Source organism: Balaenoptera acutorostrata, chromosome 2 (genome assembly GCF_949987535.1).
Source record: "Balaenoptera acutorostrata chromosome 2, mBalAcu1.1, whole genome shotgun sequence".
NCBI classification, from domain to species: domain Eukaryota; kingdom Metazoa; phylum Chordata; class Mammalia; order Artiodactyla; family Balaenopteridae; genus Balaenoptera; species Balaenoptera acutorostrata.
Genome location: NC_080065.1, coordinates 66,601,170 through 66,620,803, shown reverse-complemented (window position 1 = coordinate 66,620,803; position 19,634 = coordinate 66,601,170). Strand labels below are relative to the sequence as shown.

The following is a 19,634-nucleotide window of genomic DNA, read 5'->3' as shown; positions in this document are numbered from 1 at the left end:
CAGTGTGTGTAAGGGCAAGCGGACATCTTTTTATGAGCAGGTCCTACAATGGTTGTGACTCGCTTTCATTATTAGAACACAAAAAAGCAAAACAGAGGGAAAAAAATTATCCTCTTAACAGAACAGCATTTTCTAAGCAAATGTGTTTTTTAAAATATGCAAAATTTGAGTCTAAATATCCTTGACAGCATTCTTTAATTTAAGCATTTTTAGTGTCAAGAAAAATTATTTAATATATGAGCACTGCCTTTAGATATATAATATGATGGTAGGGGAAAAAAAAGCAGCAAGGGGAAAAAACTAGGAGAAAAAGCTAGATAATTAGCATTTCTCATAGAAAGGAATACCAACGACATTGAGACTTTGAGGCAGAAGTTGTCTTGAGAACATGAAAGGCTTCATTTTAGTGAAAAAAATCAAGCTTCATCATGTGTGTGTACATTTAACAGGATTTTCTTTAATTGCTTATATTGCTTCACCAAATTCTGAATTTTGTTATCTTTTTTCCTTACAGAAAAATAATGGTTATCCCAAGTGTACGCTCCTTTAAGCAACATGCAGCTTCCGCAAAGATTAATTCATTGTCAATTGGACAATGAGATCAAAATTAATTAAAATGACACACAGATGAACAAGTTCAAGCACAAAACCAAAAAAAATGGTATTTAGAATTAAATGCATGTCAATTCATATTAGCAAGTTAATATTCTAATGTTTAGAAAAGTAAAAATGTGAAACTATAGCATTTTTAAAGGTAAACACATTTGCAAATTTTCATTCACCAAGTTTTCTTGCCGATCAGTATCTTCCACGAGTGAATGAAATATAATAAATAAGCAAATATGCCCCTACATTGTCCAGTGCATACGGAATGGCACTCTAAATCCATATACTTTGGGGGTAAAAATAAATATCAATAATACTTAGAAGAAATGTGTAATTTAAAAAAAATAAAGAAAACTGGGAGCAAGGCCTGGGTATCAGCTTCCAGACCTGCCCAGTGTGCCTCTGACTCCTGCGTGAGAACTGGTACACGTGCAGGTGCCTGGTCCCACCTGGATTCTCCTGTAGTGGATCCAGGGTGGAGCTCCAGAAGCTTTGGTTTAACAAACTGCACAGGTAACTCAGAAGCCAGTCTGGGGCACCACCAGGCCAGAGGACAGGTTGTTATAAACCAGAGGTTCTCAACCCTGCCTGTGCACTGAAATCACCTAGCAAGCTTTAAAAATACCCTGGCCACACCCCACAACAGTTAAGCCAGAATCTCATGAGGTAAGATTGAGGTATCAGCATTTTTTAAAGCTCCCTGAGTAATTCTATTTATAACAGAGCCACTATAATAAAACTCTTATTGGTTAATGCCAATGTTAATATACAAACTATTTTCTTAAAGCATCTTGACAATATTCTGTTGAACATGTTTTTTTAAAGGTAAATAAGATTCATCTGTACAGTTTTCATTATCTAAAAAATCAGGTTTCTAATCCAAACCCATTTTTCTATATTTTAATATATCACAAATACAAATTTCTGATTTTACTTTATGCTATTTCACAATTTGGCATTGAATGAAGTGAACTGAAGATAATATTTACAATTTTAGAAATTTACATTAAAGGCGTAAAAATGATTAAAAAAAAAAATTAGGCTCTGACAGGAGGAAAGACCTCAGGCCTGGCTATGAGGCAGAAGGGAAAACGTGCCAGATCAGTATGAGCATTTCACTATCAGATGCTCCAGAAGATAAACATAGCTCTGCTATGTGTTTTTATAGACAACGTTTCCTAATTTCTTGTTGAGTGTTTTGCCTTTTAAATGAATGAAGAACTTCTCTTAGATTGAGTGTTAAAAAAAAAAAAACACAAAATCAAAAGAGGAAGATTCATTTAGGTGAGCTGAGCAGAAAAAGAAGATAAATTCATGCCTGTCTTCTGAAGAGAAAATGAGAGAACATTCCATTAAGATTACATAAGTCATCAAATTGCTCAAGGCAGATATGAATGATTCTTTCAAATACTCATATTTAACCAGTAAGTCTAAGTATCTACAAAATGTTCTGTATGCAGTGACAGGAAAGATAGCCTAGTCTAGATTAGGCTGGAAATACAGAATACATCTCAACGAAGCAGTTAAAAATCTACATTATGATAATTGTTATTTAACTAAAGCACATGCAATTTCCTTTCGAAAGCTGTCATTTAGCTTTCAAAAGCACTGTATCTATAATAAAAGTGCAAATCCAGGAGCTCACTAAATGTATGCATTTTTAAACTGGCAGCTCATTTTCTATAAAGCATCAAAATATTAAAATAAAGCATACAGTCATGCTAGTCTCAGTCGCCACTACATTGTGCCGTGTTTTCTATACCTTTCATTGATTTCCTCAAATGACTTATGGGGGAATGAGAGAGATTGAGAGAGGGGAAGGGAGGGAGGGAGGGGAAGGAAGAAGGGAGGCGGGAGGGGAGAGAGAGAGAGAAACTAATTAACAAAAAGGAAAACCAACCTCGAGCATTAAGATCACGTATGTTCTAAAAATCATTACTCCTCAGCTACCTTTGAGGCTGTTTCCTTTGGGGGGCTTCATTCCAGGCAGCAAAGGAATTAGTGCTCAGAAGGGGTGGCGGACAGGGTCTGGGATGGAGGGGGCTTTAGTTTTACTCTCTACCATCAGCAAGGCCAGCAACAGTTGCTTCTGCTCTGCTTCTCTCTATTCATTAATAAATGGCTTAGCTTCCAGAATAGAATTCTCTGAAGCAAGGAGAATGACTTAAAATTTGTTCAATGTGGAGATAAAGCAAAATGTAATCAGTAGTTATCTCTGGGTGATACCTTCTCTGTGCTTTTCTGTACTTTCCAAATTTTCTGAAATGGATATATATTACTTTTATAAGCAGGAATAACATGCTTCCTTTTTTACAGCTTGTTCTTCTATAGAGAAGAAAATATTCTTATCAAACCAAGGTAAGGTTCTTAGGAAACACAAAGCACTTTATTAGTGCTAGACTTCCAACGAGGTGCTTAATTTTAAAATACTAAAGCTTTGCCTTAATTAAGCATAAAGCAACTGAATGATTTTCATCCTCCTTTGAGGATGCCATGTCCACCACACCCAAATTTGCACCGGATGGAGGCGTCCCCAAAGGCAAATCAAAAGCCTAACATTGCCCCATTTTGCCTCGTTCTATCTCCAGTCTTTAGTAGAAGGCTGGGAGGATTGAGGAGCTTTGAAAGGGAGGTTCCCACTCATCATAAAATGGTGCTTTTCTCTGGTTTGACAATTAGGTTTAGGATTGCCTTCAGGGAAAACACCTCCATCACTCCTGGTTAATCCTGGCTCCGTGGAGAACCAGTATTCTACTGAAGGTTCTAGGGAATTAGGAGAGCAAAGAGCTGTCTCTGTGAGTAATCTGAGGAGCACCCAAGGGACCCTCTCCACAAGGTACTTGTTTGAATTAAGGAATCTGATCACCAGGAAGACCCTTGTAAGAAGATCAACATGTTACCTGAGAGAGGTATCATATCATGTCATCCTTTTGCATGCTGAAAGTGTACCAAAATGTTACTCTCCACTTGGTGAGGTTCAGAGGGAATGGTCCCTATGAGAGGTCATTTCAGATTAGGGAGTGGGAGTGGAGGGGGGAGAGGCACTGGAAGATCAGGCCAGCACCGAAAGGGAGCATGGCATGAATAAAGTTTTCAGGCTGCTTTCCCTCCCTCTCAGAAGGTGACCAATCCATTGTGAAAGAACAGACAGATGGTGCTGCGGCCTGGCTTCCATGTGTCCTTCAACTGGATCTGGGTGTTATGGCTTTAAGGATTGGCTGGGCCTTTTCAATAGGCATGAGGCGTGCCCTAATAATTTTTAAATGAGAATTATATAAACCCCACATAGAGATATAAATCATCTCAGGGAATAGTAAAAGATGAGTTTTTTTAAAGTAGACTTGGGTCAGAGTGGGTTCAAGGTGTCCGGACCTGTTTGAATTGGTGCTTACAGTCAAGAAAATGGTCTCATCAAGCTCCTCGGCTTCTCTCACGATGGTCTCCAGGGTGTCCTTGGCAGTGTCCATGCTCTGCAGAAAGTGGACCATCTGGTCATGTAGGAACTCCATCTTCTTTTTCTTCACTTCCTCAAAGCTCTGGGCTTTCTCATCATACTGCGCTAAAACCTTTTTCATCATTTCCTCATTCTGTTCTTCTAGCATTTTCTCATTTTTACTACAGTTTTCCTTTAAAAACAAACCAAAAAACCCTTCTGAGTGAACCAAGAAGTGCGTGTGTGTGTGTGTGTTTTAAGAGAAATACTAGCCTTTTAAATAATTAACCTCTGGCATCCTGGTAAGAGAATCACAGATTACATGCACAGCCTAAATTTCCAGCCCACCAACCCCCTTTGCCATAGTTAGCTTTGCAACAGAATTCACTGTAAGAGAACTATCAAGAAGGATTTAGTTAATGAAACACACATAAAAATGTTTGTAGGGAAGTATTGCCTACCTGCATTCCCACATGATAAAATTTGAAAGTGGCATCACAGTGAATGTAGATCAGGTAGCAGAGAAGGTTTAGTGCCATTTTCATCACTCCACTAAAATCATAGTGTGAGGGAGGGAACAGCCAGGATATTGGACAGGGTGCTACATTCATAAATGCTCTCCAGGGAAGGGGTAGTTTCCGCCAGAGCAGGAGAAACTTTATTGCCCACCTGGACAAACTCAGATGCTTAGAGCGCTAGTGATAAGGTGATCATATTACTTACTGTCTAAAAGGAACACTTTGGTGGCAGTGAGGGGTAGGGGGCAATAACACTAAAAATAATCAACAGGTGTTAACTGATCTACAACAGGAATTAAGCAGACCTCTCACAAGCAAACTGGGATGAGGAGTCACCCGAGTGATGGGGAAACTGTGCACCAGCCTTCCACAGGGGCCCTCTACCAATCCTGACTGACAAGTAAGGGTGCCTGGGCCATGACTGTATATGGATGGAGCATTGCTACCCCCTTCCTTCACTGCAGAGGGAGCAGGGTCAGCATGAACTCGTCGAAGACAGTGGTACCATGAGAGGCACTCATCTGTCCTGGGCATGAAACACTGGGCAGTGCTTTAGAGCACCTCTGCAGAGCTAACCCAGTGAAAAGCAGGATGGTAGGGCAAGTCAGAAGTCAGACCTGAATTCAAATCTTGGCTCTCAACTTACTATAAACTTACTATGACCTTGGTTAATATATTTAACTCTAAGTCTCAGTTTCTTATCTATAAAATGGGGGCAATAATCATAATAATAGCTCCTATTTCATATTGTTACTGTAAGGATGAAATTGGATAAAGCATGTAAAGCAGTTGCCCTATCATAGTGAGTGCCTAATAAATGTGCATGTGTTTTAAAGGGCAAGTCATTTATCCTTAGAAAGTAGTCTCACTGACGAAACAGAGGGAAGACTTAAGGACTTTACTTTTAATGGAACAAAACCAACAATGGCAAACCACATATGCACACGCAAACCCCAATTCAGGTCCTTTTAGCTTAGAATCATTTATTTGTGATGCCAGGAGCAGACCAAGTTAAAGTAAAGAGGATAAGGTAACTTACCTCAATGGTATTAAAAAAAGATTCTATCTCACTAACAAAGGCTTCAATCCTCAAGGATTTTTCTTGTAAATCTTCTAGAAAGTCTGCTAATTGAACCTGAAGAAAAGAATTAAGATATCCTTAGTATATGACATTTGAGAAAAGAACTTCAAGCAGTGAGTTCCAATTTTCTTACAAGTTTAGTATGTTTGGTAGAGATTCACTATATCATGTTCACTAACAAATCAATCTTTAACTTTTCTTTGCTGCTTCATCTAAATTGACTATAGGTAATGTATGATAAACAATTAGGAGGTTTCGGAGTGACAGCAATAGACAGTTTATTTTCTTATGCAAGAGGAAGGACTTCTTGGTCAGCTGGTGAGTTCAAAGCATACTTGTTTTAGTAAACTATGAATTGAATTCTTTCTCCTTAGTTAGGTCTTGATTTTTACATATTGTCATTCCTCTAAGATGGCAGACTTTTTTCTGAACTGGTCCAACATATCTGAGTAGCCTTCTCACATTTGCACCAATGGTTTCAGGTGTTCCTGCCCCAACTGATCCTGAGAAGGTGAACAGAGTGTCACCAGGCCGAATGTCTAGTATACCAAATCATGAAAACTACCTACTAAAGAGACCTTAAGGTTCTAATGACCCTCAAAGGGTTAAAATACTCTCAAGGAGTGACAGCCAACTAGAAAATGTATGGGTGATGGGGGAAGATGGTACCTATTAGTTATAAACCTAGCTGCAATCTATCCTGTGAAACTTAACAAGTAACACAGAATAAAAGAGCTTCCATCTGCCTGATTCACTATGCAAAGAATGATGGAGAAATTACATTGAGAAAAGTCCCTTCAGGATCTGGTCTCTGCTTCCCTCTCTAGCCCCTGCCTCTTCTCCACAAGCCCCCAGGCTCCAATCACACAAGCCCCGCCTTTCCTTGGACTCTTTCCCACCAATGTGCCTTTGTATATGGCATTCCCTTTCTCTAGAATGTCCTCCCTGCCCTTGTTTACTAGAAGAACTCTATCTTATTTAAGGCTCACCCAAGCTTCACCCTTTCGGGACACTTTTCCCATCCTGCCCAGTCTCCCTCCACCATTTCACTCCCTCCCAGAGGGTTCCTGTCTCAGAACACTGTGCCCCCACAATGCTGTATGATCTGGGGGAGCTACAAGTCTATCTTCCTTTAGTTTAGTTTTGTTTTCATTCTCTATGATTAGCACAGTTCTTGACATGGAATGGAAGGTCAATAAATATTGAGAAAGAAGGAAGGGAGAGAGTGAAGGAAGAAAACAAATGTCAGATACAAGATAAGGCACCACAAAGGGGATGGAGTGGCGGGGAGAAGCCAGGACCTGGATAATCTACAAATGCAGCCATCAGTTCCTGAATAATCACAAATGGCCTACTCACAAGATGCTAGAGAATTCTCAAGTGACAACTTTTTAAATTTATTTTTAATTTTTAAAATGTGCCAACCAACTCAATCTTCACAGTTGATTTAATGAACGAAGCAAGTCTCTGGCTTAGTCAATTTGTTTTCCACTTTCTCTTCATACTATATGGAGAAGATCCAGAAAAAAAACTTTAAAATGGTTTTAAAGCAGGAGACATCATATCTCCCTGCTTTTGAAATTTGTTTTAAATTAACAGTACTTAGACAGAATTATTTTTTTAATTTCTAAAACTCATGGAGATAAACAAAACATAATTAAGAAGGCTTAAAAAAATCTAGTCTTCTTTCTACTGACAGTACCCAGTAGTTGTTAGTCAACAAAACCAAGTGTCATCAAAGAATGGGGCATATTTCACTGGTGTTGATGCATCTCAATGCCTGAGATTCCAAAAAGAAATTGACCCATGCCCTACCCCAAACTTGACCAGGTAAAGTTTCAACAAAGTTTCACCCTGGAAATATAAAACCAATATCATATAAGTTGAGAAGGATTACTTTTCCAGAAAAAAAAAAAAAGCCAAAATTCTAATATGTTTTCCTACAGAATCAAAATGAGCCTGACAATCATTTATCAGTGACCTAATTGAATAATCATATTGAAAATTGCTACCATTAGGAAGGCACTGAGCAGAGCAACATGGATACACAGTCAAGAGCATGAGCTCTAGCATCAGACAGACGTGGGTACCAGTCCTAGTTCTGTCTTCTATGACCTTGGACTTAAACTATCTGAGCCCATTTCATTATCTGCAAATCGATGACAATGACAGGGTTGTCGTAAGGATTAAAAGATATCTTGTATATAAAGACCTTAACACATTGCCTGGTCCACAGTAAGTGCTCAATTCTTGCCATTACTTGCAATTTTAGATCATTCTGGCTACTGTATGGAGAATAGATTGATGAGATAAGAGTGGAGATTCCAGTTAGAAGGCTATTGAAAGGTAGATGAGAATCTTAAAGACTAAATGTTTGATTTTCAATAGTATCTCTGAGGGAGTAGGATACTTATAATCACATACATAAGGATATATGTTGTGACTAACTTTCTAACATTGGGAGTCTATAGACATAGCCAGAAGGAATGCAAAAGTTTTCCACTTCTAACATCAATTTTATAAATAAAGAAGAAATGTGGAGAAAACCAAAATTTAAAATGTCTGTCTTGAGTATTTTATAAAACTTGCAATAAAATTGCTTAATATAATGTAAATGTGTATTTTTAAAGGATGATATTATAGATAACAGAAAATAAATTGTGCTTTATGCTCAAGTGCATATTTTTTAATTTAAATTTATTTGCCTTTTTGATAATGTTAAGGGCTACTGTCATAAGATCCCTCAAAGGCAATGCCCCATGTTATTTATCCTGGTATCTCCAGAATCTAGAAGAATACCTGGCACATACTATGTACCCAATAAATGTTTGTCAAAGTGATCTTAACTGAATAACTAGGGAAATATTCTTAGTTTTTTTCAGACTATTATGCCTAAAGATAAATGTATCAAATATTGGTCATTTTTTAAAATTGAGAAAATGAGAAAGCCAATTAAACGTCTATGTATGATTACACACTTGTATGCTTTAAAATCTATTTACCTTTACAGCACTTATAGCTGTATCAAGCGTTGAAACCTCATGGTCTTTGTGGGTGCCAAACAGCTTGTCAACAGCAGAAATTGGGATTTTACATGTGTGGCAATATGTGTCAATCTGGGACTTTTTCAATTCCTTTTGTTCCTTCTCGGTTACCAACTCTGACGATAACTGGTCTTGTTCTGTCATCTCTCCGTCCAACCCTTCCTGTTCAGCAGACTTACTTTGTTCCACCTCACTGACAAATTCATTTTCACTGACATGTTCAAAGGATTCCTTTCCTTGAAATAACACATCTTCAGGGGTGGATTCTGAATACAGTTCTTCTAATAAAGTGTCTTGAGTAACCACTTCGTAATTCAGGGATTCAGCAAATTCATACTCATCCTGAACAGGGCTACTGCGGAGGCGGTCTTCACTCAGCTCAGGGGGAACCATTATTTGAGGTTCTTCTTGCAGTGTTTCTTGAACACAAGTTGCACCAGATGCAAATTCTTCCTCTGGGAAGGACACTTGTACTGGGACATTCAGACTGACCTCTGGATTTGCATTTGCTGCTTCATTAGTCTGGCTGCTCATTTCATCTACTCTCTCCAGGACATGATGAGTGTCTTCAAATGGAACCGCATAGCTTATCCTCTGGGTAACCACTCTGACTTCCTCGGTGATGGAAGCTTTCCTCTGCATAGCTACACTGTCAAGAGCCTCCACGTGGCCTACTGATTCTCCTTCCCTGTAAGCTGCTTTCTGTTTCTCTTCCAGACTCTCCTCCCCGCAAATAGTTTCAAACCTCCCCCAAATTTCCCCTTCTGCAATTATTGGTTGGTATGAATCACCCTTACCAACTGGCTTTTCTTCTAGACCTTGGTCTTGGTCCTTTTCAGTTACAGATGTGTCATGGAGAATGTCATCTTTGAGTATGTACTTCTCAAAATATATTCCTGTTCCATCATCAGTGTCAGAATTTCTGCTTGGAAATGATGCTTCAGAATTCACACTGTCACCTTCAGAAGCTGTCTCCCCTTCTTTCTTTTTCTCTCCAACTGCTTCTTCATACAGATCTTTATATAAAAATGCCAGTGCAGGTGGCTCCTCCAGAAGTTCAGGATTAATGGCTTTAGCAGTGGTAGGAAATATCTGGGTTCGTGACAAAACTCCTTCCTCTTCATCAAATAAAGGCATCCCAGGTGACTTTGAGTCCACATCTCTATTTATGCTCTTTGGAGCATCTCTGTCAGCTGATTTTTGGATAACCGAAGACTTTTGGGTATCTGGGTCAGATAATTTGCTGTAGTCCTTTTCTAGTCCATAAAAACTTTCATCTAATTTCACCAATTCATATTCATATTCTAGGGCACTTTCCTCTGAACATTCTGGGAGAGAGAGAGTTTCTCCTGGGACTTCCTTTGACAGCTCTCTTTCAACATTTAATTTCCATGGAGTTCTCTGTTTTTCTGGGTCTGGGGAGATGTTATAATCAATCAATGTATATTTTTCAAAATAATCCTCTTCACTGGGAATTGCAGGCTGATTAAAGGCTAAATCACCAGTTTCTGAATCTGTGGATATCTCCTCTTTGGTTGTATGAGTTTCCTTTTTTTGGTCTTCTTTCGATGGTGTAACTTTTTTATCAGAATCTTCTAACTTACTCTGTAATGCTTTATGGCAAGCAACTGCCTCACTCTCATCATGGAAGGGTATAGGCTTAAATGAGGCCTTCTCTTCCAAATATTCTAACTTATCTTGGATTTGTTCACTTTCTTCCTCATCAACTGAAGAAATAAATGCAGGAGCATGAATGTTCAATATCTCACAACCTTCAGAAATGATACTGAAGGCACTCTTTTGCTCTTCTGAAAGTCCAGCTGGCTTACTAGTCACTGTAAATTCTTCATCTCTTACATATGTGTCTTCAGGCTCCTTGGAAATCATCTCAGCAATACTGATTGTTGATGCATTAGTTATAAATTGAGCATAGTTGCTGCTCGCTGAAGAGCACGGTTCATTTACATGGGCATCTTCCACAGCTTCCAAGTGGTGCTTTGAAACAAGAACAGATTGTTTAGACATTTCAGATGCTTGATCTTGAGATGTTTGAATAGTATGGACCATATGCCTCTCTGGAGTCAATTCTGACCATGGATCTAAAATCCTTTCAGATTCTTTAGATGGAGATGCTTGTTTACTTTCTTTTGTTGTATCTACTGAGCCACCTTTTGGCAGCTCTGACGCTGTGACCTGTCCCTTTTCTTCATTGTGACTTACCACATCCCTGCTTGACTTGTCCAATACCAGATTTCCTTCCTTCGGTAAAGAGTGATCATTTATTTCATCACGATAAGGAAGATCTACTGGAAGGAAAGTCTTGGTTTTCTCCACCAAAACTTCACATTCTTCTAATGGATGTGGTTGGGTTCCTACTGCCTTTGTTTCCCTGATTTCTGGGTGAGCCTCTGAGAACATGGTTTCTGATTTTTCAGTAATTTTTGTAGTTTTAACTAATGAAAATGGTTGAGTTTCACCCAAAGAATGACTGAAAGAGATATCTGACTCTTCAGGCATATGCCTGGCTATATTCATGGAATAAGGCTGAATTTCCTGCTGCTCCTTTCCTTCTAAAAATGCATGTGACTGCTCTTCTTTTTCTTCTCCTTTATCCTCCTCAATAATTTTGTATCTTTCTCTGTGGTCTTCATTTTGATAGACTTGCTGCAGCGCAGTAGCAGCTTTTGGTTCTTCCAATTTAATAGGGCTAGATGCATGTGTAATTTGTGCCTTCCCTATTTCATTACTACCTCTAAGCTCTAATGGGGTCACCGTTTCTTGTTTTTCTGCCAGCACCTTCTTTTCTTCCAAGGAATATGATCTCATTCCCAAGTAACCTTTCTCCTCAGTTGGGCTAACAGATCTGAGTTTTATTTCCTCTTCAGAAATTTTCAAGGAAGTAGGTTTTGGCATCTCTTTCTCTAGTGTGTCTTCACCAAGATCAATTAAACTGTCTTTAGATTCTTCTACTGGCAAAATTATTGACTCCAGCTTCTCTGATTCCTCTGTGATATTTTTACTTGCAAAGCTAGATGAAGCTGATTTTGGCTGTTGTGGCACCTTATCTACTGCATCAAATAAAAAGAGTGATTTTTCTTTTTGATCATTTCCTGGCTCTTCTTTAAGGATAGAAATATTCCATTTAGATGGAGGGGAGATTTCTGGCTTCTGGGGTCTTTTACCATCAGTGATATGAAGACGAACAGCATTTTTGGCTTCTTCCATAATGGATTTCTCACCCATGGGAGAATAAGATTGAATTCTAAGATGTCCCTCACCATCAGCAGAAGTAACTACTGAGTTTAGGTCCATTTCCTCTGAATAGTCTCGGACTTCTTTCTTCCCATAATCTTCACTAGATGCCTCAAAGTTGGATTTTGGCTGTGGCAAAACTTCTACATTTGATAACAATGTGGGTTTTTCTTTAAAGTCTTGACCTTCACCAGATTTAACTAAAGAACCTGTGGATTCTGCAGCAGTTTCAGGTTTGGCCTCTAGCAATAGATGATCCGCTGGCTTCTCAGTTGCATGAACGTCAGCTGGAGCAGGACCTCCAGGCTCTATCATGGTCACTACTTTTTCTACAGATGGGCTTGGTTGAGCTTCTAAATCTTCTTTTTCAGCAACTTTGTTATCTGGAGTGCTTGATCGTAAAAACAAACTGGACATCCACGATGTGAAAGGTGGAATTCCTTTCTTTCCCTTTTCCTCAGAGAGGCCTGGCTCCACTGCCTTCTGCTGCTTGGGCAGCTTTTGTATGACCTCAGGTGACTCTGGGGGTTGAGGTTCTTCATTTTCTTGGGTTGAGGAGAGGGGTTTTATTTGTGTCGGTGTTTTCACTTCAGATGCTGGTTTCCCTCTCTCAGCATCATCTACAACCTTTGACTGAACCACTTTTGATTCTTCTCCAGGTAAGGGAGATATATGCCTGTGTGCTTCTTTTTCATTGCCCAGTGCAAGTTCTGCCTCTTCTGCCAGGAAATGGGCTGCTTTGGCAAGACAGGGAAGAGTTTCTGATTTGACCTCTTCCGTTGATGGGCCAGACACTGGTTTCTGGAGGATTCTTTCCGATGGTGTTTTGATTTCTTCCCAGCTGTCTTCTTTGCAAGGCCTGGAAAATTCTGTGTTTGCTTTCTCCGAAACCAAACTTTCACTCCCCACTAAAGAAAGGGTCTGCTTCCCTTCTGCTTCATTTCTCTCCACATTTCCAGCTGGAACTAAAGATTTTGGTTTGGGGGCCAGCTTTATTTCTTCAGAAGAATAAGTTTTAGTTGCTAAGGTCTCTACGTTACCACTAGAGGTATCGAGAGTAGACACTGGTTCTTGTAATGATAAGTGAGATTCTTCTGCAGAATATGGCAGAATTTGCCTTCTGATTTCAGTTGCGTGGTCTTTCTCTGAGAGAGCAGGCTTGAGCTGCCCTGTCATCAGATCACTGGTACCAGAGGAACCCAGCTGCACATATCCAAGGACTGTTTCTTCATGATGACTTGCCAAGTCTCTCTCTGGCTTTTTCAGCATCCAGTTTTCATCCTTTGGAGAAATAAGGGCCTCTTTCATGTGTGTTTCTTTAACATCTGTAGGCTCAGTTGTCATAAATGATTTTGATTCTTCCAAAGGCAAATTTTCTTTCATAGACAAAAATTGTTTAATACCCACATCTTGTTTATCTGCAAAAGATCTGCTTACGTCAGGTAATTTAACAGCTTGGTCTGAATGAAATTCTTTTTCAGGCTTCTCTTCTTCCACAAGGAAGTCAGAAGAAGCAATCTTTGATGGCTCTGTTATACTCTGGGGTACATGAAATGAATTTGGTTGGTCAGTTTCTTCATTTAGTTTAGTTACAGTATTTTCTGTCACTTGTGCCTTCAAATTTCCTGTTGGCAGTAACAGGCTTATTTCTTGTTTTCCTTCTTTTTTAAAGTCAACTGAATGGTTCAACTCTCCTGATAATCCTTTTAAAGAAAAAGTGTATGGCTGAAGTTCTTCTGGGTTGTCTCCTTCAACTAGAGAAGTAAATGCTTCCCTTGATCCTAAGCTAACTACATTAGGAGAGAAAGATTTAATTTCTTCAATCTGAGGTTCCTCCCTAAGGCATGATGAAACCTCTGAAATTTCAGGCACTGTAGTTGACACATGAAGTCCCCTGTTTTCTTCTTTTCCTTCTCCTCTGCTCCTAAGTTCAGCTAGGCCCTTTTCTAAGACAGAATCCCCTGTTTCAGTTATGGGAGATTTTATTTGTTTTGTATCTATGGATTCACTTTGCCTACCTAAACCACCGGTGAATTCAGAGCCAGAATTTGGTAATTCTGATACTTGATGTGGCTTGTCTTCCTTCTCAGGTTCCAAAGAGAGCTGTGCCAGAGCAAGATCTTGTTTTTCTGACAGGAAATCTCCCTGAACTATAGAAGGTGTCTCCATTGCCTGTTTGCTCTTATCACCACAGAGGGTTGGTAATGTTGAAGCTAAATCTTCTGTTGCTAAATATTCTAACTCAAGAAAAGAACTTGCTGTTTGCTCATTTTTGCCGTTTGTAACTATATATTTGAGTGCAGGTGACACGTTCTGTGAGGAAGGAAGTTCAGTTTCTGTTTTCTTTATCTCACCACCTAGGTTGAGCGAAAGCACATGGTCAGGTCCTGACATCTCTGAGGCAGACACAGAATTTTTTTTCTGTGATACATCCAAATATTCAGAGTCGAGGACTGTAGAAAATGAAAGCTCTTGTTTGTTTTCCACCCTTGCTTCCTTTGATACATCTGAATGCTGAGAAGACAATGTTTTGGTTACTGCCAACCCAGGTTTAATGTCTTCAGTTTCTACCTTTGACAAAACAGAATGCTCTGGTATAGAGGATATGCTTGCAGGTAAATCAAATTTAATTTCTTTCCCTACTTCTGACCAAGCCGGACTTTGGGATGCAGCAGTTTCAGTGGGAGAAGAACTAGCTTTAATTGCTACCTTGTCTTCTTCTTTAAGAAGTGAATGCTTGTCTACAGATGTTACCATCTGAAGCGGCAAACCAATTCCTAATTCACTCTTTCCTACTTTTGTTAAGACTGGATATTCTATAGGGGTGGTAAGAGATAAATCTGTTGGGATTTCTTCTTTTGCTAATTTGGTTAAGCTTGAATCATGCTTTGTTACAGATGTCGTGGTTATTGAAGAACTGGGTTCGATTTCTTTCTTTATGTCTTCTGATAAAGCTGAACATTCTGATATGGGTGGTGCATGCTCAACTTCCTTTTCCACTCCTGGTGACGCTGAATGCAGCACTCTAGGTGTACCAGTTATTTTAGAATCATGTTGCACTTCTGTTTTCACTACTGATGAAATCTCAGGTCCAGATAAAGATGTTTCCTTTAGAGGTGAATATGGCTTTATTACTTCAGGCTCATTCTCTGACAACCTTCTCTGTTCTAGTTCAGATGTCACAGTTGGAGCTAAACTGGGTTTGACATCCTTCTTTGGCTCATCTACCAAGTCAGGCAGAACTGAATCTTTCATCCCAGATTCTGGAACATTTGGAGGCTGAGGCTCCATTTCTTGATCCTGTAATACATGTGCTATAGCTTCTTGAGAATCAGGCACAATTTCTTCCTTACTTTTAACTTTTAACAAAGCCATCTGTTCATCTGCAGATTTTGGCGTGAGTGATGTTTTGGGTTCTTGTTCTTTCTTAATTGCATGGACTGAATCAGGTGAAACTGAACACTGAGATACAGGCAAAACAGGTTTGGTTTCTTCCTTTACCATGGACAATTGTGCAGGTGTTGCAGCTAGTGATGAACTAGTCTTAATTTCTCCCTTCTCTGAATCACTGGTTAAACATGGCGGAATCATGTCTTCAGACTCAGGTTCTAAATATGCTCGAGTTCTCTGCTTCTGTACCATAATGAGATATTCAGATACAGTTGTTGATGTTGTTTGAGCATCTGGTTTAATCTCTCCTTCATTTGTTGAAGGGAGCCAACGCAAGTCTTCAGGTGCAGACGTCAAAGGAGAAGTTTCAGTTCTTTGCTTCTGTGATGAACTCAGATGCTCAGGTACAGGTGTAGCAGTTGGTGCAATTTCTTCCTCATCTGCTTCTGAGAAGCAGGAATATCCTGACGCAGCCATTGCAGTTAACAGTGAATCAGGCTCAGTTTTCTCCTTATTTGTTTCTGGGATCCTATATGGTGGGATGGAAGCTTGTGATGCTGAGTCTGGAGAAAAAAGTTCAGCTTCTTCGGTATCTTCATCTGACAAAATCGTGTGTTCAGATGGTGATGTTAAACATATTGGAGAATCACACTCAAATTCTCTTTTCTTTGTCTCCTGAGTTCCATAGGGTGGAAATGAGAATTCTGACACAAATGCAGAGTCTGGAGAAAAAGGTCCAATGTCTTCTTGCTCTTCTTCTGAGAAATTCATGGGTGAGGAGGCACCTTTTAGATTTAAAGGGGATCTGTGGACAATTTCTTCCTCCTGTGACTCCGGTGTTGCATATGGTGGTACTGAAAATTCAGATGCAGAGGTGGAAGAGGGTGTGTACCACTCCATCTGTACTGTCTCTTCTTCTGAGAGGACCACATGTTCAGATGGGGTGGCTGAAAGTGGTGGGGCCTGGCATTCAGGAGTCCCCTCAGTTGTGTATGGTGGCAGAGAGCATTCAGATACAGAGGCCACCTCTGGGGGATAGAATCTGGTGTCCTCCTTCTCTTCTTCTAACAGAGTCTTGCGCTCAGAAATACCTTTTGATTTCAACAGGGAGACATCACCAATTATTTTCTTTGGGGATTCCTGTGTTACATTTGGTGGGACTGCATATTGGGAGGTCAGTGTTGAATCTGGTGTGAAACGCTCATTTCCTAGGTTCTCTTCTTCTGATAGGACAACATGTTCAGGTGTAGCAGTTGAAAGCAGTGGTGACTGGCATTCAGAAGTCCCCTCAGTTGTATATGGCGAGAGAGAATGTTCAGATACAGAGGCCACCTCTGGGGAATACAGCCTAGTGTCTTCCTTCTCTTCTTCTAACAGAATCAGGGGCTCAGACACACCTTTTGATGTTAATGGGGACTTATGGTCAGTTGTTTTCTTTGGTGACTCTTTTGTTGCCCATGAGGGAATTGAATATTCAGAAGCAGATGTGGAATGTGGTGTGTAACGCCCATTTTCTGAAGCCTCTTCTCTGGACAAGACCATGTGCTCTGATGTAGCTGTTGAAAACAGTGGGGACTGGCATTCAGGAGTCTTCTCAGTTGTGGATGGTGAGACAGATGCAGAGGCTGAAGCTGGGGAATAAGGCTCAAATTCATCATTCTCCTCTTCTGACAAAACTGCATGTTCAGATACAGGTTTTACATTAGGTGAAGAAACTGGCTCAACTTCTTGCTTCTCTCGTTCATAGTTCAAATCCTGTGGGACTGAATACTCCGATATGAAAGCAGAATCAGTAGAAACAGACTCATTTTCCTCTCTTTCTTCCTCAGACAAGGTGACATGTTCAGGTGTTGATGTCGTCAGTAATGGCAGAATGGTCTCCTCTTCTTTCTGCTCTACTTCAGGGGCCAAGCATGGTGGGAAGGGCTCCTCAGAAACTGATGGACTTTCTGGGTAATCAATTTCTATGATCTCTTCTTCCACTAAATTAGAATCTTCAGGTTCAGGGGTAGCATATATTGGTAGAGGTGTTTCTATTTCTTCTTTCTCTGGTTCCTCTAACACTAGAGGTTCAGAAAGAGAAATGGATGGCTCGGGCATGTTTTCATCCTTCTCTCCTTTGACAGTGAGATGAGGAGGGTTCAGTTGTTCAGAGACTGGTTTTGCCCTTTCTGGTGAAGTCAGATCCAGTTCTTCTCTCTCTGGACCAAAATCTTCCTGGATAGAGGCTGTCAGACCTGGTGAAAGTGTTTCCAGAGAACCCTTCTCTGCCTCCAGTGGACTGGAACGGTCAGCAGAAGTTACGTCTTCCCTCTTTACCTCATCCACTAACGGCGGTGAGACTGAAGAGTCATGCTCTGCAGTTACCATTTCTCGTGAATCAGCCTCAGAGTCTTCCTTTGCTTTTTCCAGGAACACAGGCGCAGATGTATTAGGTGTAAGAGAGGAAGGCTCTATCTCACAGGGTTTTGCTTCATCAGCTGGCAGCTGTGACACTGACTGTGGAGCACTGAGCTGTGTTTCTTGTTCTGCTGTGTCATTACTTGTATAAGAGGAAGGTGTGTGCTTGGTAGTAGATGCAGCCCTTAAGGGAGAATCAACGTAAATTTTCTTTAGATCTTCATGACTGAATGAGGTCAGGGACTTCGATCCCTTGGAAACTGCACCTCTCCAGGGTGGAGCAAGCTCTTTTACTTCATCATTGTCTATGCTTTGGGCTACTGATTTGCCTGTTTTGGAAACTACGTTAGAATCATGATTGCCCAAATCTGGCTCTAGACTAATGGACGCATCTTTCCCCTTCCTATAATGTATTTCTTTAATTACATAACCCTTTGGCAATGTTCCATAAAATTGTAAAGGAATTAATTCTTCTTTAACAGAATTAAACATCTTAATTTTATATTGTACTGTTCCTATGTAGACTGGCTTTAACACTAATGGTTTGTGTTCTTTGTATATGGCCCTAGTAACAGGAGGTGTATTTGAGGTGGTCTTCTTTTTTCTCATCTTATCATAAATGCCAGTAGATGACTTCTCTTTCTGGGTCTTTAGTTCCTGGCTTTCTGAAATTAAAGGATTACTTGTTTTGTCTGCTGGAACATCTTGGGATTCAAAAGAATTTCTTTTTTTGTTGCCTTTCCGACGCAATGATGGTGAGCCATGCTTTGACTTAGGCTTTCTTTTCCGAACTTTTTTAACTTCATCCACAATAAAGGAAACATTCCCTGGAGGAGACTTCAGAGTTGACCCTTCCAGACTACACACACCAGAGGTCTGACTTTCTTCCAAGGCCCAAGGAGTGGAAGACCTACTTGAATTGGTCTCCCAGGTTATTCCACTATCTTCCCGTTGAACTGTTACCATGGAAAAGGAGGGGTCAGATATGATACACTTCTGCTTGGTCTTGCCCTCTTCATTCTGGTCTGATAACCTAGAGTAAATAATGATATTATTAATAATTCTACATATATTAATAATAAAAATAACATATTTTTAGTTAAATTAATTAAATTAAATTAAATTAAATTAAATTCAAAATACTTAACTCTCTGATCCCTAGCTGACGTTCTTTCCAAGTACCCACTTCCACCCTACCCTTACATGGTACATTTCTGTTTTAACTAGATAATTCTGTGTTCAGTAAATGTATCATGGAAACTCTGAGTCAGGGCCATGAAGGGAAAGTAGTGAATATAGAGAGATCACAAAAAAAAAACAGCAGCCTACTGTGCTGTACTTAACTCATCTGCAAACCAGGGATCATAATAGAACCTACTTCACGGGACTGCTGTGAGGGTTAAATTAGCTAATACACATGAAATGCTTAGAAAATGTGCCTGGCATGTAATTAACACTCAATAAACATGATCTGTAATCAGGTCCTCCATATAATCCTTGAACTAGAGATCAAAGGAGCCTGGGCATGGTCATTTTCAATGGCTAAAGAGGTTTGGAAAGATGGTCTCCTTGGACTGCTCTCATATGCCCTCAAGAGATGGCTGGCTTTGGCTGTCCCTTTCAATTGCCATTGGGCCTTTGTTTCAGACTCTGCAGCACTCTTCCCTGGAATTTTCTTACACTTTCTCCTCCCCTGTGCTCATGCCATTCTTCCACTTACAATTCTTATCCCCCACCTTAATCTACCTTTCCTGCATATTTAAATTCCATCTACTCTTCAAGGCTTAGTTTTAAAACCTCCAGTGTTACCATCCCTGACCAATTCAGCAGGCATATTTGCCTTTAAGTTCAAGACTGAGATAAATACAGAACTATTGACTGACTTACACACTTTTCTACAACAATAAAAA

The 19,634-nt window shown here is 39.9% G+C and overlaps 1 protein-coding gene across 2 annotated transcripts in view; it reads right to left on the bottom strand.

The window, feature by feature from the left end:
* CMYA5 (cardiomyopathy associated 5) overlaps positions 1-19,634 on the bottom strand; it is a 119,956-nt gene that overhangs the window by 40,416 nt on the left and 59,906 nt on the right. For both annotated transcript variants that reach the window (XM_057540266.1, XM_057540267.1), the window contains exons 2-5: positions 8,641-18,757; positions 5,597-5,692; positions 3,999-4,232; positions 2,369-2,391 (exon numbers count right to left, since the gene is read on the bottom strand). In XM_057540266.1, coding sequence (XP_057396249.1) covers positions 2,369-2,391; positions 3,999-4,232; positions 5,597-5,692; positions 8,641-18,757 — 10,470 coding nt within the window. The remainder of the gene's footprint in view (positions 1-2,368; positions 2,392-3,998; positions 4,233-5,596; positions 5,693-8,640; positions 18,758-19,634) is intronic.